The 23143-nt window shown below is 34.7% G+C and overlaps 3 protein-coding genes and 1 pseudogene across 6 annotated transcripts; 2 read left to right on the forward strand and 2 right to left on the reverse strand.

Moving 5' to 3' along the window:
* Positions 1-883: 883 nt before the first annotated feature.
* On the reverse strand, positions 884-4520 carry LOC146909896 (FT-interacting protein 3 pseudogene; annotated as a pseudogene). Of its 3 annotated transcripts, XR_015017657.1 has the most exons (4): positions 4322-4520; positions 3947-4094; positions 3809-3842; positions 884-3582 (listed from the first exon to the last, which is right to left on the reverse strand). The product of XR_015017657.1 is annotated as an FT-interacting protein 3 pseudogene, transcript variant X2 (transcript). The 3 variants fall into 3 exon arrangements; XR_015017658.1 differs by lacking the exon at positions 3947-4094; XR_015017656.1 differs by lacking the exons at positions 3809-3842; positions 3947-4094.
* A 1957-nt stretch (positions 4521-6477) lies between these two features.
* On the forward strand, positions 6478-8446 carry LOC146909897 (Pectin lyase-like superfamily protein). Its single transcript, XM_085723051.1, has 5 exons — positions 6478-6888; positions 7143-7314; positions 7444-7650; positions 7807-8066; positions 8162-8446. The coding sequence occupies exons 1-5, from the start codon at positions 6509-6511 to the stop codon at positions 8307-8309; spliced, it is 1167 nt and encodes a 388-aa protein (XP_085579177.1). The 5' UTR covers positions 6478-6508; the 3' UTR covers positions 8310-8446.
* Positions 8447-10578: 2132 nt separating this feature from the next.
* On the forward strand, positions 10579-18998 carry LOC146909898 (uncharacterized). The gene is made up of 9 exons (XM_085723049.1): positions 10579-11076; positions 11829-11969; positions 12695-13075; positions 14637-14741; positions 16364-16504; positions 17150-17353; positions 17476-17568; positions 17667-17778; positions 18591-18998. The coding sequence occupies exons 1-9, from the start codon at positions 10621-10623 to the stop codon at positions 18632-18634; spliced, it is 1677 nt and encodes a 558-aa protein (XP_085579175.1). The 5' UTR covers positions 10579-10620; the 3' UTR covers positions 18635-18998.
* An 837-nt stretch (positions 18999-19835) lies between these two features.
* Positions 19836-22938, reverse strand: LOC146909899 (Rhodanese/Cell cycle control phosphatase superfamily protein). The gene is made up of 6 exons (XM_085723052.1): positions 22884-22938; positions 22473-22735; positions 21962-22112; positions 20468-20553; positions 20274-20378; positions 19836-20197 (listed from the first exon to the last, which is right to left on the reverse strand). The coding sequence occupies exons 1-6, from the start codon at positions 22910-22912 to the stop codon at positions 20127-20129; spliced, it is 705 nt and encodes a 234-aa protein (XP_085579178.1). The 5' UTR covers positions 22913-22938; the 3' UTR covers positions 19836-20126.
* Between the last annotated feature and the right edge of the window lie 205 nt (positions 22939-23143).

The following is a 23143-nucleotide window of genomic DNA, read 5'->3' on the forward strand; positions in this document are numbered from 1 at the left end:
TACTAAAATTTAGAATTTTCTGACATGAAATGAATTAAATATGAATTTTTTAAAACGACAAAAGTTAAAGATAAAAAGTAATAAAATCTGGATGTAGAAATCAAATTTTGCGATAATTTTTTGCGGAGGAACTTTTAGTAATGTTCTAAACATGTCTGCAAAAAATTGTTCAAAAATTTAAGAGTTTAAGCATAAATTAAACAAATTTGAATTGAGTAGGGACTAATACTCAGTGCAGAAAAACAAAATTAGAGACTAAAAATGCTATTAAAATTAAGTAAGGACTAAACTTACAAGGTCGCTATTTTATAGGGACTAGAAACATAATTAACCCATTAATAAATTACGTACTTAATCCTAAAATGAAGTGGTACAAATGGTAGATAGGTTGGGCCCTATAGTTATTTCGCCCAAAATTTGATTCTTAACCAGTGTGTATATTACAATTCCGCATCTATAAAAAGCTTACAGAAAAGGCTTATTAGGAAGAAGAAAAACAAAATCAAAGCTAAGTAACAGCCAAAAACAAACGAAACTAGAAACAATAATATGCTTGTCACCGGTTTCAAAAGGCATCGTATCTATAAAAAGCTTACAGAAAAGGATGCAAGAATATAATAAAAACAAATGATATGATGATGATAATGATGATAATAGTAATATAATAAAGAAAAGAGTAATGATATTTTGACATCCATTTGATGACAACCTTGTTGACAACCTTGTTTTTCTCACTTCTTATTGGTCAAAAACAATGGAGAGAGAAAAAGGAAGAGAGAGGATAACAACATCATGTGAGTATGAGAGAGAAAGTTGTTCAAAAGTTGTCAAAAAGTGGTTGTCAAAATATCATTTCTCTAAAGAAAATTACCTTTGACCCAGATTTCCATTGGGAAAGCTCTTAACTGCATCTAAATTAAACATGAAGTTGATTAAAGACAAATAATTTAGAGTCACCCTACAAAATTACAAATTTTAACAAGGACTACCATAAGTTCGAAAATATAAATATTCTAAGACATAATTGAAACTAAAAATCCACAAAATCTGGTGGGTGAATAATGAAAACAAAACAACCAAAAGCTCCACTTGTGTTTTTCTGCACATTCCAATCCAAGCAAGTCCAACTTTCCTCAAAGCATGCAATCAGTTCTTGCAGGCAACCTCCTGAAGAAATTGAGTGGCACAGAAGGAAGCTTGTGACGAAACCTTGGATGTCTCAACACATAAATTCCAGTGAGAAGAGCCACAACTTGAAATGGAGTCACATAAAGTACAATAGCAGCAATCAAACAGAATAGCACAAAAAGTGCAGTGGCTCTTGGATCTCTCCAGCTCAGCAAAGACTGCAGTCTTTCGCCTTGAGTCGCCAAATCCCCGACAACAGTTTGTATCCTACCGGCGATACTTCTCAGACGATCGTATCGCATCCTCACGATGTCAGAAGGTCTTGTGGTTGGAAACGTGTCGAACTCTTCATCTAGTTCGTCAGGGTGTGCGGAATCAGCATGGGAGAGACGTGTGTCCATGTGAGGTGGGTGCCTTGGCCTCCATCTATAGTACCAAACTCCAATCAAAAAGAGGTAAAGGAAAATTGTTGGTAAGATAAGTTCAGGGTACATGACAAGTATTATAAATAAAATATGAATCAGAACTGTTGTGATAGGGTTTTTCCAATTGCAGATTTGGTCAAACCACTTTCCAACAGCAATTAATCCACTCAAAACCCCCATGATTCTGAAAAAATTGGCTTTGCTTCTTCGCATACTCCACATGTGGGAACCGACATCCAGCATATATTCCACTACCTCCTTTCTCAGTGGTGGCTCAGCACGGCTAAGTCTCATGGAAACAATCTGAGTAGCTTGATGCCTCAGACTGTCGAGCTGGCTGACTGTTAATGGATGAATGTAATGCATCTTGGGCAGCAATGGATTTGAATACATGTGCATCATGTTAAGCAAAGAAGAGCAAGTAAACCTTACAGCCAGTTGAATTTCTCCCATTTTCTTCACCCCAGTTGGATGAAGAACTAGAAGCGGATAGGAATGTGTGTAGACTCGATCAGTCTCGAGTGTGGAAAGACGGATTCTTACTTTGCCGATTTTTGAATCTCTTTGTCCTCCAGGCTTATCACCACCATGGTGCAAGTGACAGTTATCGAATACGCCAATTGTAATGACAGTGCACGGATCAAAAACCTCCCAAGTATACTGCTCATTCCACCTCGGTGCAAAGCTATCGATGATGGTTCTTGTACGCACCCATTTCTGTCCATACTTTGCTACACAGTAAGCATCGGTAGTCCCCCTCCCATTATTTGATTTCATCGGCATCAAACCCGAAGCATTCAATATCCCCACTTCCAAAACTCCAATACTCGACTTCCACAGCTGTTTCGCCGTTGGGCGAAGATCACTACTGTAGTGAGTTGATTCATCCAAAACATGATAACCACCTTCTAGACAGACCCTCATATGAATCCTGCTTGCAAACTTGATTTCCTTCTTCTTGTCCCCTTCCATAATAACAACATGCTTTTCAATATTGAACCATCTAGTGTTCACAGGTTTGTGATCGAGTCTCCGGTCCATCATCTGTAAGGGAATAACACACTTCCCTAGCAGTTCCTCTTTGTTAGGCGCAACCCTATCCTCCACACTCAAAATCAGTGGCTCCTCAAACGGTTCTGCAGCCACAAACATCAAATCCTCATTCCACATCGGATTGATACTCCTGCTCTGAGAGATTCTAGTCCTCAAGGTCTGATTTCCCAAAATAGCCTTCACATAAACCTCCGGGAATCTTCCCTTATCAGACGGTTGCAAGTCCTGTGCCTCGATCACATTAACCCTCAAATACCAAAGCTTAGGAGATAGATACACCTTCGACCTAATATTTGCAAGAGCATCAGTACCACTAACCGTCGCCGCATCCGAGTGCCACGCCTCAGGAAACGCTTCATCAGCTTGAGTACCCATCCAAACAGCCAGCATCAGCTCCCCTCTCACCTTATCACTCTTCCTATCCTCCAATCTATACCACTGCGGCGCCAGAGGACTATCAGGAGGAACCCTCTTCGGAATCTCATTGAGATCAAACCAAACACGACCGATAAAATCATCCTTCACAAAATCCTTATCTTTCACAAAAACCTCAAGAACCGAAGCCTGAATCCGATCCTTCGAAAAAGCAAAAACCTGATTCCATTCAGGATTTGTCTTCTTCTCGAAATGCCTCGTGGTACCTTTGTAATTACCAAGCTTGACTTCAACATAAGGGTCACAACTTCCAGTAACATCTTTCGCAGGTAGCTCCTTGGCCTTCACAACCCTAACATAAAGATACTGCATTTGCTCAACAAGGTCATAGGTACTTGTAAGCTTGTCTCCAGAGACCTTACCACCAAGGTGGGGTTTGGTCTCTTTCAACAGAAAATCTTCTGGTGGAGGCCTCTGCATCTTGTTGTTTCAAAGAATCACAGAAGCAACAATTTCAAATATTGATTTTTTTTTTTTCTTCACTAGTGGTAGGAGCTTGAAAATGTGTTTTTGAATTAAAAAATGAACTGTTCCAAGGAGCCTAAAAAAGAGGAAAACACAGTCAAATAGCCGTTACAGTGTAGCAAATCGAGTAACCTTAATATTCGGAAAAAAACTTTAAAATACACAAACTAAGAAGATAAGTCAGTAACTCAAAAGATGCAATTAATGCATATCTAGTGGATGTACACATAGATCTCTCAAATTATCGAGAATGTGGAGATTAATTAACCTTAATAAATTAATTAATTAATCCAAGAGCTTACTTTACTTGAAACCTTCAGATCCGATTTTCACTCTCTAAGAACAAAAAAATAAAATAAAAATTAAAAAATATAAAAACATTCATTAAAGTGACAGAACAATAATCTGAAACTAGAAAAAGAATGTTTGAGGGTTGTTACCGACAGAATGCAGCATGTCGTTTCCAAGTTTCATGCTTTCTGCATTCTAATAGTACCTTAAACTTTGATTTACTTTTTAGTACTTCACTTGAACTTGATTCAACTTTTTCTAGCTACCAAACACACCCCAATATTTTTTTCTTCAAAGCTTAATCAAAACACTTACAAACTTTTATCAGTAACAAATATATAATTTTTCTCATTTAAAAATATTTTTTCTAGAATTAATACCCAAAAAAAATGTACTTAAATAAAAATAAAAGTAGAAACTAGGAAATTCTAGTCACAGCCCAAATCATGAAAATGAAAAGCGAGAAGAAGACATAAATAAAAGAGAGATTTTTATGTTAATAAAACTAAAATGTGAAGAGGTACCTTGGAGAAAATGGGTTTGTTCTGAAATGGGAATGGTTTTTGAGAAGAAGAAGAAGTAGCAATGGAGAGGATTGAGAAGAAAAAGGGGTGTAGAAGGAAGAGTGTTTGTAGTTTACTTTTCCTTTGATAGGATCTGATGAATCTGTAGAAAATATACAAAGAAGCTCCCTACTTTGCCTTTTTGCAATAGTGTTGGACTGGACCTCTGTTGCTGTACAGGGTGGTGGATGAAGGAATGGCTCTGGACCCCACTTCATACGTGTGAAATCCTTCGGTCGGTACTCACACGTGTGACTTTCTCATGATTTTATCCTTGCACATGACTTGTCCTGCCTTGACCCTATGGTTGTTTGTAGAAGGTAAATACATATAAGTAATTGCACTCCTATTTGTTTTTTCATCTAGTAAAGATAAGTTATCTTTGAAGCAATAATATTTCTCGGATTAGATGTGTTATGATGTTAGATATATGTCGGTATTTAACACCGATACATCACCAACATATATATAAATGTGTTATCTTTGAAAACATTATTATTAATGAAATGATATAAACACCTTTCTTTCAAAAAAAACATATATATAATTATTTTTAAGAACCAACATATATATAATTATATTGAATTATATTGTTTTTTCAAATTATTATTTGTGTCGATATCTAAGTCATGTTCGATGTCCGTGTGTGCTCGCTTCATAGTTAGTCACTGTATTTTCTTGTATTTAATGTTTTTAAATTTTCTGTCTAAAATTTTGTTTTGTTTAACTGTGTTGATTTCAATTGTAAAATCGTATCATTTACTAAAATACATTTAGTAATAGTAGTTAGTGGATTAGTTAACTTTGATGAAATTCAATAAATAAAGGTATAATAATAAAAAAGTTAATAAATATTACATTAATATTTTAAAATGATAATTATTTTAAAAAGGATAAAATGAGAATGAGACGATTATTTTGAGACGGATTGAGTGTTAAATTAGATTGTGAATCTCTTTTAAAACTAAATTAAACGAAACTTAAGAGTTAAGCTCATGCTCCTGTATTATTTGTTGAAACAAAAAGTAAAGGGATAAAGATGAAATTGGCTGAGTCTGTGACGTTGGATTCTGAAATTGCAAAGTGGTTTGGGGAAGGGCATTGATGGAATTTCAGCCTCACACTTTTTTGGACTGTTACTTTTTGATCTAGCTGGCAAATTTGGAAATGCTATGATCCTTCTATATTGACTATAGAAAGCTAACATGGCAACTTGTGACCCACTAATGATACTTCTTTTGAATTAATAATTGAAGCAATAGCAACTAAACGGAAATGAGAAAGGAAGTTTGTTCACCAATTATAAATTATAAATGCATTGTTTCTTGATTTGTTATTGATTTAATTGTTTAAAAAATGGTGCAAAGTAGAAAGGGTAAGACATTCAGCAAAGTAGTCAAATTGAAATCAACTTTAATTAGTACCATTAGTACCATATTAGTATATACTCCTGTATTATACACCACCAACATGTGATTCATCCGTGTGGCAAAGGATTCCTCATCTAAAATAAATGGCTAGAAGTTCAAAACTTTAACTTTTTGATAAAAAAAAAAATACAACTAAAAAGATAAAAAAAAATACCTTGTGTGTGCAACAAATTATCTTAAAGATATTAGTCATCGTTGAATAACAGTGTATACTATAAATATAAACCTATAACATCATTAAAAATATATATATTGTATGATTAGGATAAGCTCTGTTATCTCTAAACTTAGTGGAGATTGATGAAGAAAGGATTAAGGTAGTTAGCTTGAAAAAACATAGAGTAATGATATTTTGACATCCATTTGATGACAACTTTGTTGACAACCTTGTTTTTCTCACTTCTTATTGGTCAAAAACAATGGAGAGAGAAAAAAGAAGAGAGAGGATAACAACATCATGTGAGTATGAGAGAGAAAGTTGTCCAAAAGTTGTTAAAAAGTGGCTGTCAAAATATCATTTCTCAAAAGTATATTCACTAGCAAACTTTAAAGTTTGGTGAAGTTCAAAAAATTTCCTAAGAAAAGAGAGGGTAGTTTGCAAGACATGTCATTAAATCTTTCCCTTCAAGTCCAACTTTGACATGTTTTCAACACATATATATTCATATTCTGATTTCCCAATACTTCGCCTCTTGCTTTTACATTCTGAAATCATCAAATGAATCTCAAAAGCAATAACTTCCTATCTCTTTTGGTTCCCATAGCTGCAATTTTTGCATCTTTGCACCTCATCAATCCAAATCCACAATTCCTCACCAACTTCAATTATTTGAATCTCACAACACTTTCACCATCATCTTTATACTTGGGCAGGGACCATCATCATAGACCACACAAAAAACACCCTGACAGTGATGATTCTAATATTTGTGATGATTTCCCACCAGGAATTCCACCTCCAAACACCAATACCACTTCTTACCTTTGTGTTGATCGAAAAGGGTGTTGTAATTTCACAACTGTACAACAAGCCGTTAATGCAGTTCCAGATTTCAGCTTAAAAAGAACCATAATATGGATTAATAGTGGCATCTACTAGTAAGTCAATTGGTCCTCTTCACTAAAAAACTTAAATACTAACAAAAATTAAAGAAACATTGTATCTAATTTTGTCCTGGTACACAAAAAAATTGTTAGTAGTTCAACTTTTTTTTGCTTTGATTTGTTTCATTGTAGTTAAGAATATTTATTTACTTGACTCATCAATCATCATGTCATTTTTTTCACCAAAAAAATATGTACATTTCCACCCCCAAAAAAAAATGTCATGTAATGTTTTTTTTATTTGTCAGTGAGAAAGTTACGGTTCCCAAAACCAAACCAAACATTACATTTCAAGGACAGAGCTATACTTCAACTGCAATTGCATGGAATGATACTGCAAAGTCTGCTAATGGCACGTTTTATAGTGGCTCCGTTCAAGTTTTTGCCTCCAACTTCATTGCTAAGAACATAAGCTTCATGGTGATCAAGAATTATTTATTTATTTATATATGTCTAAAATATATAATTACACTATTGAAAGAAGATAAAATTATTTCACAATACAACACTAATTAACACTAATTCTGTTTAACTATATAATTGAAAAAGAATTTGGCACCAATTCCAACTCCTGGGGCAGAAGGAGCACAAGCAGTAGCCATGAGAATATCAGGAGATCAAGCTGAATTTAGAGGTTGTGGATTCTTTGGAGCCCAAGACACTCTTCATGATGATAAGGGTCGTCATTACTTCAAAGATTGCTATATCCAAGGATCCATTGATTTTATATTTGGCAATGCAAGGTCACTCTATGAGGTATATATGTCCTTCCTATATTATGTCATTATTCATAATCATACCAACGTGACAATGTCATGCACATGAGGAAAAAATAAATAACTTTTCTATATTGGTTTATTCCATGATAAGAATACAACATAGCTAAAATGATGCTACTTATGCTATGCACAGAATTGTCAATTAGTTTCTATAGCAAATCCAGTACCTCCAGGACAAAAAAACATAAACGGTGCAGTTACAGCTCATGGTAGAGTTTCAATGGATGAAAATACAGGATATGTATTTGTGAACAGCACAATAGGAGGCAATGGAAGAATATGGTTGGGTAGGGCATGGAGACCATATTCTCGTGTTATTTTTGCATTCTCAATTATGTCAGATATCATTGCCCCTGAAGGTTGGAATGATTTCAACGACCCTACAAGAGACCAGTAAGTATGCAACAATTTCTTTTCCTAAATTCAAAGACATTATATTCATTAGAAATTAGCTGTGGTATTCATATATATTTGGTGAATGCATGCAGGACTATATTTTATGGAGAGTACAATTGCTCTGGGCCAGGGGCTAATGTGAATATGAGGGTCCCTTATGTTCAGAGATTGAATGATACACAAGCTTTTCCATTCCTCAACACAAGTTTTATTGATGGTGATCAATGGTTGGAAACTTAGGAATCAATTATTGAGCTAACCATCATTTGTTCCTTGACTATTGCTAACTCCTTTTCCATCTCCATTCTTCTACTTTGTAAAGGTTGTACAAATTATTAATCGAAGGAGAAAGAGAGCAATCACTTAATTAATTTTAATTTCGTAATAATATAATGACTAACTATCTATAGTTAATTATTTTTGTAAAAGCAACTTACCTAGCATAGCTACATTACGGGTGGCACTTTGGTGCCATTAATGGCACCATGTCATTAGATCTCCACCACACACACACATCACACACACACATCCACAATGTTTGGGTGCCATCAATGGCCAGGATGTAATGGCACGGTGCCATTAATGGCACCCAAGTATTTCCCCTACATTACTAAGCTTGGCCTCACTAATACCTAGGCCACCATAATGTTTTAGGGGCGGTAACCTTATTCCAATTAACATGATTATAAATTTGAGAGTCCATATCCCCCAAGAAAGCACCTCATCATCTTTTTCAATTTTTAACAAACATAATTAGGAAAAATAGTGAAGTTGCATTGTACATATAAGAAGACAATGTGATTCTTTAGAGAACGTTGAATTAATCATGCAATTTCAAATAGGATTTCAAAAGTGATGAGTGTCAAATGAACGTTAATTTACTTATAAAAATCATGACACTTTTTTTTTTGTTGAAAAAATTGGTATCTGATTCAATGATTGATTAATATGAGAGGTCCAAGTTTGTATTAGTTCCATGCACTTTTACTATATTTCTAACATTATGTGCAATTTAATTAAAGCACATGAATGAGAGATGCAAGCAATGAGCATAAAAGAGGTACATCAGTCTCTTCGTCCAATGAGCCATGCTACTCGCCTAACAAAGCAAGTTAGGGATCAAAGGTCTGAAACAAGGGAAAATCGGCAAGCGAGGGGTATGGTTCGCCTTGCGGTATATGTCGATCTGAAGTGGCATTTGGTTGAGCTGACATCTTGTCATGTGAAGCAAAGAACTCCCACGATGAGCAATTGCAGTCTAAAGCCCCCATTTGGCTAAAATGGCAAAACCTATTTTATGGAAGAAACATTTGTTCGTTCATCAAACAAAATACTCATTTGACAAAGGACATTTTCCAGAAACTATAAACAGTGGCTTGCATCCTCATTTTGATTCATTCTATCTTTTAGCAAGTTTTAGCGATATAGTTTAGAAGAGAGAAAGAGGGCAAAAACATCAAAGGCTTATAGATCAAGCCGGTTGAAGCAACATCTCGATGTCCTTTCATATATGTCTTGCAAGTTATTCATCATGTGCAAATAATCTCTGTGTGTTGGGTTTAAGAGGGATTGACTAAGAATCTAATTTAAATTTTGTTCTGACCGACTATATATAGATTCTATTTCATTATATCAATGTCTCTATTTCTTGAATTCTGCAAAATGATCAAAAGAATTTACTCTAATTAAGAATGGAGGTAATATATATTTTTATCTTTGTAAAATGACCTGATGAATGGGATAAAAGAAATGATCTTTTTTTTTTTTTACATAAAAGAAATGATCAGATTTCTCTAAAGTAAACAATTCACTTTAGAAGGTAATGTAAACAATGTCAACCGTTGATTAACAAATTAAATATAAACATTACAAGTATATCATAACTAATCATGAGTTTTTTTTCTTTTCGATCCAACTAATCATGAGTTTTTTATAACAACAACATTTGATTTTTTTCACTTTATACTTTGTCGAGAGTAGATAATCCTTACCAAAAATGAAATGGATAATGGTAATTTTGGTTCATGAATGTGTAATAAGTAGACACAATAGGCTCTCAATGTATGAAAATTTCAAAATAGTCCCTAATATTGCACTCTGCTAGTCAAAATAATTTCAGACACTAAAATAATCTCTCAATACTCCCATAAACTTTTTTCATATAAAAACTAATATAGTAATAAATAAATATACTGAAGGACTAATATGTCAATACTAATGAAGAGTGAAGACTTATAATACATCTATTATGACTAACGAAATGCACAACTAAAACCATTACTATTTTGGAAATTCTGCGCCACAATGAAAGAGCTGCAAACACACATTCATTCAATCAAGTACGACCGCATTTAAAATCTGATGATCTCTCTAGTACTACAAATCAACTGTTCAAACCAACGAATAACAAAGCGCCACGCAACCATACTCCCCATACGCTTCACCTCACCGTAACACACCCTCTCTCTTCCCTTTCTCCAATTTCCAATTCCAAAGATCTGCAACACTCACTTACATTCTCTCATTTTCACATGCTTTCTCTATTCTCACCATGACGGAACCACCACCCGAATCAGCACCGTCCACTCCACCACCGCCTCCAACATCAACCACCGTGATCCATCCACGTCGCGAACCTTTCGAACACGGTCTATTACCGATCCCAAAACTTATCTTCTCCGATCCCGCACAAACCCTAATATCATTCAAACACAAGCTTCTAGAATCATCTTCGAACAACCGAGTAGACGCGGTTGCGATTTCTGAGTCGCTTCAGATCTCCCTTGAACATGCGAAGCTCGTTCTCAATACTCTCGCTTCGGTTCTTCCTTCGGAGTCTGATTCCGAATCTGATAGTGTTGATGTGAATGATCTCGTTTTGTTTCTTTATGTTCAATCCTATAAGAGGCTTCTGCCACGAACGCATAAGGATTCCGCCGCTGTAGCGGATGTCTGGCCTTCTACTTCCGCTTTTGATGGATACTTGTCCGCTCTCTCGCCGCTTCAGGTGAATGTGAATTCTCTTTGATAGGTTTAACGCAATTTCACGTATTGTTATGGAATAATGCATTGCTTAATTCATGTAATTATGGATTAAGTTAGTGTGACTAGGATAATTGAATAGGAATCATTGTATTGGATTAGGTTTCTTAAGCTGCATTTGAGTTGCTAATTTGTTTGTAGCGATGCTATTTTAATTTCTGTATTGAGATGTTTACGACTTTTTTTCAACTTTTGAGTGGTTTTGTTGATTTGATGCTCCGAGAGTGTTGATTTTGCTATAGGTGAATTCTCCGTTTCTGTTCATCTACCGTTTCAATGCACTTTCGTTTGTTGTTATGGAAAGATGCATTACTTAATTCATGTAATCATTGATTAATTTCTCGTGGTTAGGACAATTGAATGGGATTGGATTAGGATTTTTTAGCCTTCAATTTGAGTTACTAATTTGCTTGTAACGATGCTATTTTGTTTTTATATTGTGATGCTGACGATATTGTTTTGAGTATTTTTGTTGATTTGATGATCTCAGTGTTGATTTTGTTTTGAGTGATTTTCTTGTGGTTAGGATAGTCGAATAGGAATCATTGGATTAGGTTTTTTTAGCAGGAATTTGAGTTACTAATTTGATTTGTTCGTAACGATGCTATTTTATTTATGTGTGGAGATGTTTACAATTTTGTTTCAAGTGATATTTTGTTTTTATTTGATGTTGTAAAATTGATGATTTTCGTTTTGAATGGTTTGTTGTAATTGCAGCTTGTGAGGAGCAACAGTAAGCGGTTTACGCCGTCGCAGGCTGATGAAGAAGCACATCAGTTGTCTTATCTGCAAAAGCACTTGGCTAACATTGTGTCTCTTCTAGCAGAGCCTGTGGAGGGGGAAAGTGAAGAATCTCTGGTTTGTTTGTTTACTGTTTGGCTTCCATGAGTTTCTGACTTTGGCCGATTACTTTATGTTTTTCGTAATATCAATGCCATCAATATGTAAATAAAATTTGCTTGTAATTCAGTATATTCGTAATCTTTGGGGTCAATTCTTGCAATTTGTATGCTGTTTTGGTGAGATTCCATGCAAACCAAGAAGAGATGTTGAAATTTGAATGTAATGCAAATTAGTTTATTTATCATTGTTATGTGCTTTTTTTTCTTTCTTTTTGGGGACAAATACAACTGTTGCTTTTTAAGCTTTAGCTCTTGTGCAATGACCTCATTAAGATTTTGTTGTTTAATATGAATCAGATTAAGCATTTTAGTTTTTACCCTATTGTGTGCTCATTGCCAGTTATATGTCCGAACATGATGCTTTATGCATACATTGAACTCTGTAGGCATCAGTTGCTATAAATATGGACTTAATTGGTATCAATTTGTATCTCATTCATGTATGATTGCATCTTTGTATTCGGGAATTATGAATTTTCTCCTCTTAGTCAGCGAATCCAATTTTCTAGCCTAAAATCATGTGGTTTTTCATAGGAAGGAAATTATAAGGAGCCTTTAGATAGATCTTTTGCTGTTTTTTCTTGAATACTGTTTCAGCAATTTATTTTCTATTCAGTCTTCAAATATTTATCTGTTTTTATTTTTGTTCTTAGTCTTACTATTATTTTGCTTATTTGATAGGTTTTAACCATGGATAGATTCGAGCACCTTGGTTTTCTATTTCAATATGGTGATAAAGGATCAGAGGGAAATTCTTTGAGTCAATCTTCTCCTTTTTTCGCAAACTCAGATCCTGACATGCCTGCCGTTCCGGTACCCGCTTCCCAAGTTCATGACTGGCTTCTACAGAACATAGCTTCTGCTTTGGAATATATTGCTGAACGGACTTCTTCAAAAGAAAATGGTCCAGTTAGTGTCTCTGATCAGGATGTTGCAATGACTGATGCATCCACTGTCCCAGTTAAGGTCTCAACAAGTGCTAGGGGTGCAAGTCTCATTGAAGGGATTTCTAAATCGTCATATGCAAAGCATGCATCTGACATTAAAGGTTCCTCTGTTAAGGTATGTCCCTTATATTTGTCTTTTTCCTGGTATATTGTTGCTTAACTTTTAGATTATCTTAATATATCATCGAAGCAATTGATACAAAGTGGGCTATTTACCCTTGATATTATTTTTCTTTTATGGCCGCTAATAGATGCTGTTAGTATTACATGCAGGCATCTGATTTTAATTGTAAATGGGTAGCTATGAAATACAGATACTTGCTTTTGGATATTGTTCACGTGCATTTTTCTTTTGAGAATTTTGAAATTTGGATCTGGTAGAGTTTGCCTGCTTTATTTCCGAACAAGTTATGTGCATGTTGATTTAGGTTCATAGTGCAAATATCATTCAAACTACTAAATGCATGACCAGTCAGTAGTGGACATAATTTCTGCGGTATCCTGCACATATCTAGTTGTCACTATGCATTAATGGCTTGTAGATTGTGTTCTGGTTGGTCCTTTGGATTTGCAGAAGAAACCTACAGCAGACCCACATTGTGTTTGACCCGGACTTTGACCTTGGGCATGACAGATGTTTTATAGCATCAAGTCTCCTAGGAAAATTTCAACATCCTTTTGAACTTGGTTATTTGAAACAGATTTTAGATTAGACATATCCCTTCTTTAAAGCTTTGAAGATAGATGTTATTCAATTAAAGCCTTAATGGGTGAATTAGGGGAGAATGCATATATCTTTATTGTTAATCTTGCATAGCGGCGTGGACACCTGACCCCAAAACCGCTAAAGTGGTATAGACGATTGCAAGATGGCTGCTATTGTGAAGATCAGAAATAGTATACAGACTATACATATTTCTCAATAATAGAAAAATACACAAAATTAAAAGGGTAACCACTAACCATACCTAATAATTATAACTAGCCTATATAATTTGTTGCTAACATTCAAAATAAGCATCCAATATAACTTAATTACCACTTCAAGTTCTAAAATTATTCAAAATAACAAGTGATTTTTTTAAAATAGAATCTCTATGAGAGTCTATTGTGTAGGGTGGTGGTTGGTCTTCACACATCATAGATTTGCAATGTCGAAAAACAGGGTTGAGAACCTAGAAACAAAGGCGAGAAAGGGTGTAGAGCCTAAAAGTGACAGTCGCCGTCACAATGCCGGAAACAAAGAGTCACGGTGCTAGCTTTGCACTTCACAGTTGTAGAAACGAAGAACAAAAACAAAGCGGCTCTTGTGTCTCTGTTTTTTTTCCCATGACTGAGTGGGAAGAGATGTAGGGAAACTTAATCTTAAATTGGGAAAAGACAAAACATCCCTTTAAATTTTCAAAATTGGATACATTGGAGGTTAAAAAAGAGCACCACAAACCCTAACTATTTAGGGGACGCATTCACAAAATAGACAAAGATAATCCATCAATATTTATGTTCCTTGAAAAGAGATGTCAAGTTTGATAATATTTGAACTTTTGTTCGAGTACCTCAGCACAGAACCAATATTCTTGTTCGTCTCTCAATTTGCTCGTTATGCATCTTATCTTGTGTTTTCTTGATATTATTCTTGATATAGCTTTGCTAATAAAAATATTTGGTTATTGCAGGTTCTAAATTGCCATGAATCTGCCATTTACATCTTAGCACCTTTGAGATACGCCACCATCTATGGATGTTCAGATGCCACAATAATCATTGGAGCAGTTGGAAAGGTAACAGCTAGTAACTTTTTGTCTTATATTTAAATGCAGCATAATGAGTCTATACATAATTACATACACAAACAACAAAATGGAATTTGTCTTCCTTCCAGAATGAGTAAAATAATATGCAATTATCCTATTTAATGGTAAGATGATATACAAGGAAGATGATGCTGTTAGAATACAGGAACAGTTTGGAATTAGAGGGAATAATTTGTATACAGAATAAGTAGTAATAGAGAGAGGCATTATGTACAGTTTGTATTGTGAGTGAAGGGAAAACTTTTGGGGGAATTCCATTCCCATTTCTTGTTCAATTTTGGTAATACACTATTGTTATTTTGATTCTTCCTATTTTAATTCAATTTCTTGGTTCTTAACAATGGGTCCGGTTTGATATGATAATGTTCAGTGGGCTTTAAGCGAAAGAGATTTCTTATTCCTACATCTTTTCTATTAAATACTGTCTTACTTATCACTACCAATATCATGGTAACCCCAAAAAAAAAAAAAAGATACTGCCTTGCCAATGGCAATTGTAGTATAATTACGGTAATCGTAGCTTCCATTGTATGATGGCTTGATTTGACAGATTGTTTTTTCTCTTTCCATTTATTCATGCACTGCTGATACGTTAGTAAGAAGATACCCGCGAGTGTAAGGAAATAAACATTAAGACATTTAACAATATAAATATATTTTTATTTTAAATCCTCTTCACATATATGTGCATCTTATTATTTTTCTTGAAGATAGAATCTTAGTCTAGTCATGTATTGTGAATCCCATAGGAAGGGACAGAACCTCTGATGTGTGTTTATGCACGCAAGGTTGGCATTAGTATTCTGTGTGTTTGGCTTTTTAATAGGTTAGGTACCTTTTTTATGCGCGCTCATGCAAAAATATTACTTATATACAGTATTTTCCTCTTCTCTCAAAGTGTACATATCTCTTTATCTATGAAAACTCTTAAATTATGATAAAGAGGTAAGTTAGTTCATGTTTAAATTAAGGTTCTCGCTAATGAGTGCCCTCGGGGCACTCTTTAAACATTCCAAAATAAGCAATTATTCTTTAAAAAAGTCATATTTTGATTTCCAATTCATTAAATACATGTCTTTTCATAAATAGTTACCACTTTGGGTTCTTTAAGAGTGCCCTGCCCCGGGGGCACTCGTTAGCATTTTCCTTAAATTAATAATGGAAATAGAAGTTATAGTTGGTTATCAATATGAAAGACTGTATGTTTAAATTAATAATGGAAATAGACATTATGTTATCATAGGGGAGTTGGGGGTGGGGCATGGATAATAGAGAAGATTGGTTTCGGGGTAGTAGGTTGCAGGAACCTCATAGTTCTCGAAGTGGTATTTTATTCCTTGCGTATTTCCCTTTTCGTGAATCTGTACAACGTCACTGACTGTACCAATGTCTGGTTGATATCAGTTCTAGAATTCGTATGCATACAGTTTATAAATGATATGGAATTACTTGACGTTCTAATTTAGAAGATATGATATTAACTACTCTGAGTTAAATTCTCTATGTTGAGCAAGATTTGGTAACTAGGATGCATTTTAGCTGGTGCTTCTTTGGAAGGAGAGACTTTGACTCCACTTTTTCTTTGACAGGCTGTGAGAGTAGAACACTGTGAACGAGTTCATGTGATTGTAGCAGCTAAACGTATTTGTATTGCTAACTGCCGGGAATGTGTTTTCTTTTTGGGGGTGAACCAGCAACCCCTTATTGTCGGTGATAACCATAAGTTGCAGGTGAGCTTAATTTACCGTTTTTTGATATATGAAGTTGCTAGCCAGTTGTTATGAGATTCTAACCACGGAGTCTCTGATTATGTTTAGGGCTCATATGATGACACAAATGAAAATATGATATGATTATTTTGCGATGTATCTATGTGGCCTATCTGATATAACTCAGCACTGCAGAAGTGTTTAATACTGCAACTTTCTTGGTCATAGAGATTATAAATTTATACCGTTTTAACTGTTTTCGGAAATTTAACCTTTTCTGGGTTGCTGCTTACATAATGTCTAGAGTATGTGTCGGATGTCATGATTTCAATGCCATGATATCTTGATCATTTGGATGTCAGCTGCTGTTATTACTAATTTATTAGTTTCCGCAAATATTGGACAAGTATTTATAAAATCATTAGTACAATCATATCACGTGATAGTAGCAACACATGAAATAAAATATTCAAATTGTAAGTTGGTCTGTTGGTGTGCTCTGATCTTGTTTGTGGATTGTACTTGTAGGCATATTCATGTTGCTTGAGCTTCTAGCATTTCGTTTATAGTACTGACTTGTTATAATGTATGTATATTTTTCTGTAAAGTCTCACTCTTCTCAAATGGATTCACTGTTTGGAAAATTTTCCCTCTTAATATTTACAGGTGGCTCCCTATAATACCTTTTACTCCCAGTTGGAGGAACATATGAATGAAGTTGGAGTTCTGCCCTCAGTGAATCGTTGGGATGAACCTATAGCATTGGGAATGGTTGATCCCCATGATTCACTATCTCATCCAGCGGGTGTCTCTGATGCTCAAGCTGAGTCTGCTGCTAGGGTGGACCCTGACCAGTTCACTAATTTTGTGGTATGAATGTCATTCTTTTATACTGATTTATGGGGCAAGTTAAGACTTCTTTTTATATAAAATCATATTTCTTTCTAAAGTGTCTAGTTACATGCTCATTTTCTGTCCATATTGTTGTGCAGATTCCAAACTGGCTTGAAGGAGAGTCCACCGGTTCTACTAAAGACAACCCATTCACATTACCAGAGGGTTATATGGCATCTCAGCAAAGAAATGTATGCTACAGTTTCAATTGATAAGTACATTGGCATTTGGATTTCTAAACTTTTTGGAATTATACTTTGTTTTGAATGAAATTCTATCTTCTCCACAGGAAAAAAATTTAGGGGAGATAAGGCAACTGTTACGTGAAGCACCTTTAGAAGAAAGTCGTAAACGAGAATTGTCATCTGCGCTTCATGTGTATTTCAAAGACTGGTTATATGGTAGCATTTCTTTCTTTCTTTCTTTCTTTCTTTCTTAATTTCCTTTGATTCTAACATGTTTCGACTTTCAAAAAAAAAAAAAAACATGTTCGACTTTCACATCTACAAAGAATTCTCTAGCTTTGCATGTCCTTGAAAGTTGAAACTTGGACTTATTCTGTACCAACCTCTCTGTTTCTCTTGCAAATGTTGTGGAAATTTCTTTGGTACCTGTTATGCGGAACCTCCTACAATGGCACCTCCCACAATATTGATCATTGTGGTACCTGTTTCTCTAGCAAATGTTGTGGAACCTCCTACATATCAACCATTGAATTCTATGTTGAGTTTCATTCAACAATCACAACTGTCAATAATATATTATTACAATTGAACAGGGGTACCATGGATTAATCCTTTTTTTATTGATATTGCATTACCTTTTGGATGAAAGTTTTTAACATCTCACATAACTCAAGACTAATGATCTCTTTAAAGTCTTAATCGAGCGACCCTTTTTATTTTATCTTTTTCGATATCATATGTTTACTTAGTCATATTTTTGAACAAGAGTCAATGGCCATCGTTTCATTATTATCCAGTAACCCATAGCTTTTGATGGATTTAAGTTTTCTGTTCGTAAAGGAACCCCTCCCTGCATTCGGTTCTGCAGATTGATTGAGAGTTGCATTGCTATGTTCCCTTAATCAATCATATGTTCTCCATGTTTATATCATTGGATGACATAAATTTCAGATATTTTACGGTTACACAATCTTTTTTTCTTTCAATGCTAACAGATGATGCTAAAAATTTGTTTTCTATTGTGACAGCCTCTGGGAACATTCGTCAGCTTTACTATCTACAAGGAGATTAATCTTTGAATAACGATGCATTTGGCACAGCTAAAGATGGTACAGGACCAATGTTTCTAATTTTCTTTTTGAATTTCCTCTTCATTTTCTCTTGCCAATTCTATTGGCTCCCTAGGTAGCCGAGATCAGATGACGTGAATTAGAATGCCCACCTATTTATGCCGTGAGATCACTGGTGCACAGAATGGAATGGAAAATACAGTTGCTAATCTGATTGTAATATTTTGTTTTTGTTTTGTGAAAATAATTACTGTAATATTTTGTTAGCATAAATTAATGGCCTTTGTGAAAAATTCCACATGCCAAGATCCAGTGTATTGAATGTCTTCCAACTTCGAGCTATGCAAATTTACTGTTTCACATTAACATGGATTTTTACTTGGTAAGTATGGGTTATAGATAACTTTAGGACAATAAATTGCTTTTCTCTGAATCTTTCACTGAGAATTGTGTAAAAGTGAGATGGGACTGGCACCATTTTCGTTTGAGCTTTGTGTTGATGAGTTGTTCACGTAATCGACTGAGAAAACCATAACATAACCCCGTGTTGATGTTGATTTGCTATATTAACTTTGAGATTTGATTGCAAAAGTCATTTCAGTAACCCCATGTATGGCGTATTATAATAAAAAGTTCCTTTTATTAAAACATTAAAAATACTTTGATGATTAATTTTTACAACTTACTCGGATAGCAAAATAGAAGGGAAGTTTTGACACATCGGTAAAGTTGTCTGAAGTGTCACGAATTGAAGTCCTGAAAACCACCTCTTGTGTAAAAAAATTGAGCAAGATGGCGTACAATATACCAAAATGATGAGACTCCTCAGATTCTACGTATGCGGGAGATTTAGTGCATCGAGTTGTCCTTTTTTTTTTTTTTTACTTCGATACCAAAATAGATGTAATACACATGAGGGAGGTTGTGTACTTCAATTGATTTGAGTTAAGGGTTAAGGAGTTGGAGGTGTTCTAATCTGGAAAAAAGAATAAATATTGATCTAACATATGCTATTAAAAAAATAAAAGACACGATGCACATGAAACACTGATGAAACTGAGAATCATAGAGCACCTCTTCCTTTTTCTGTACTACCAGAAGGATACTGGAAAAATGTCTCTTCAAAGATGAAGACTATGTAACTAGTTCTTCAATACGGTACATGGAACACAACATAACAAATTGTCCTGGCAACTTACTATGTTTGAAATAATCGACAAATAATTGACTTCTTAAACATTTAAATGGGTGTAGACATTGCTTTGCTTAATCTTTTACAAGAAAAGACATTGTTTTGCTTAATGGAAAGTTAAACACTACCACAGTGGGATAGACAATCTAGTTTTGACCATGATAGCCATACTAACATTATCTCTTTCCATTCCATAACCTCATTCACATCACATGTTTTTATGTTCCTTAATTCTAGTCTCATATTTCTATGTAACATGCATTATGTGAGGGGAAAACAACTAATCAATGGAACTTTTAGTCTTAGCCTGAAGGGACCAGTTGGATCAGCTTCTCTGCTTGATCAGGAAAGAAGGTAATGAATAAATATGCACCTGAAAATTTCATAAAACAGAAATTCAATACAAGCAAGCATCATGAAATTGTTACAGAAGATATTGAAAAACTTACAAATAAGAACAGTTCCCAACACAGCTGAAATTTTTCCTTGGATTTGCACCAAACCAGCTTTGCCAGCATTCTGCAACTCCGTCGAGCCAACAGATTCAAATGTCCCTACAGAATGGATATATTTTAATTATTATTCTTAAAAGATAAACGAAAATTAAAAAATTTAATAAAATAAAATCAATGATTAACTAAACCTGGTTTCACAGTTTGAAGTCCAGATGTTATGCATGCTACATTTTGGAAACCAGCATCCTCTAACTTATTTGCTGCTGCAGCAGACCTTGACAAAGAAGGAAAAATTAAATCTTCAAATTACATCTCAAGGCAACAACAAAAATTCAAGTTATGAAAATTCATAGGATTTTTTGCTTCTTGTGGAAACTCAACTTATTTGCTAATGTGACACAAATATCCTTACAAATTTATAAAAAAACACTGTTTTGGTTCCGAACTTCAAATTAGTAATTCCCACCCATACCTAAATTTCTATGTGTTCTTGCTATGTATTACATGATAGACCTTGCCAGCGACGTGCCAAGATCAAGGCCCAAGGTGTTTAGTTTTTGGGTAAATAATAAGTGTCCTTTTGTGAGGGGGAGCCTTGGCGCAACGGTACAATTGTTGTCATGTGATTGAAATGTCACAGGTTCAAGTGCTAGAAACAGCCTCTCATGTAAAAAAATAGGGTAAGGTTGCGTACAATACACCAAATGGTGAGACCCCTTTCCGGACCCTACGTATGCGGGAGCTTTAATAAATGTCTTTTTATATTGAGCACGTTGTTTCATCCCTCTGGTTGTGATTGGAGGTTACCTCGGATAACTTCCCACGTCCTCGTCATTGTGGAGGTTCTGTCCTATTTGGATTATCGGTATCATTCTCGGATATTGGGCGTAGGAGTTTCATGTAATAGGAGCAGATGCATTTATGACAGTTCACTATGTTGAAATTCATTTTTGAATATTGTGGAAATTGACATGATCTGAATTGGTTGATTTTTGTGCTGGTATCATTTCTGCAGTTGGCTTATTTTATCTAAAAGCTACTATATCCTCATATTATAACAATTGGCTTATTTTCTTCATTCGATAAACAGTATCTCCATCATCCACCGCGAAGGCTTTCAGGATCTTTTATCCTACCACCAAGAAGTCAGGTACTGCATCGGAAGTGTACTTAATGTCACAGATGGGAACATACAAAATTACAGAGCCATCTTCCTATGTTCATTGAGCACAATAACGAGACTTTGTCCATGCAGCCAAAGTAGCCCTCCGTGGTAGCATTCTCTCACACTAGTCGGAACTGAATCACTGATTATCCAAGGTATCAAGTATCACAATATTTATCCTCATCCATTGCCTACATTCTGGTAATACTGCTATGCGTTTTACTCGTCTCTATTAGATTCTTGGTTCTAGACTAGAGCATATGATCACATTTATGGTAACTCTCTTTTACTTTCCCATGTTTCTCAATATTAGGTAGCACAAAACCTTTATCTATGTATCTCTTTTTAGACTGTACATAATGATGGTATAGTACATGGTCATGTTCAGAAAATGTAATTTTGCAAGCTAATCATATAAAGATTAAAGACTAACCAAACCAAAAGCAGAGTCGGGATCTTCATGAAAGTTTGGGATATATAATTAGCAATCAAAAAGGGTAGGAAATCATAAACTAACCTCAATCCTTCCTGACAAACAATCAAGAGTTTAGTTTCAGGCTGTATTTGACTCTTCACAGATTGTACGAAATCAGGGTTTGGCCTAGTGAATGGTATCCCAAAGAACAACCCAGAAAAATTATTGTGCACAGTCCTTAATAAGAATGTACCTACACAAAATCAATGCAATGAAGCATTACAAAAAGTAAAAAAAAAAAAAAATGAATCCATATTTTAGTCCTGGTCCTGGAAGTTGTAGGGATGAAATAATTTTGTATCTAAAATCAACAAAATTTTAAGATGAAAACCCTTCATCACATTTGTCCATTTGGACGGGTCATTGAAATTGTCCCGGAGGGATAAATGTGACTTAAGGATTTTAAGTTCCAGATTAATGTTAAAATGTTTATTAATTTTAGAAAACTAATTTGTCTTATCCTACAATTTTAAAACTAAAATAATGATACACTGAATATAAAAATGAATAAATATGCATAGTATAAATAATTTTGGAAGGAGAAATTCCATACCAGGATCATTGTCTGTATTTTCAACAAAAAGAGGAACATGATAACATGTTTTAATGTGTGCTCTTTCATATTGAGATTTGTCCCTCACATCAAGAACATTATATCCATCTACTTTTACAAGTTCCTTAGCATCATCAGCTGTTACAAACTTAATTTCTGCTTTTATTGTAAACTTCCTTCTCATTTTACATTGAGATACTAGCTTCCCTGGCATGCTCCTTGCATTGTGAGTTTTTACTACCAACCAACATCTCCCTAAGTTGCTGAAAACACAACCTTAATCACTCATAATCATGTTCAAACATTAACAACATAACTGTTTTACTTAAATTTCATTGTTAATGAATATTCTAACACTCTAATCAATAAACATGTTACTATAGAAAATTCAAAGTTAAGATAAGTAGTTACCAGGAGGTTGAGAAAGCAGTCCCTGCCATTGTGAGAATGTGTGTTTGTCATTCTTATCTCTGTGAATTTGGCTTTCAAAAGCTTAACACACTTTAGCCAAATGTTGCATTTAGTGGGCCATGAAATTTGAGATCAGCAATGGATTTATGCCACGTGGCAAATATGATTCGAGGGGATATATTAGGTAACATAACCGCTTTATGGGTTAAACCATTAACCATAATAGTGACAGGTATCTAGTTCAACTCTATGTTCAAGTA

The sequence above is a fragment of the Medicago sativa genome, chromosome 7 (assembly GCF_051527215.1).
Source record: "Medicago sativa cultivar Bolivia chromosome 7, Bolivia_mono, whole genome shotgun sequence".
NCBI classification, from domain to species: Eukaryota; Viridiplantae; Streptophyta; class Magnoliopsida; order Fabales; family Fabaceae; genus Medicago; species Medicago sativa.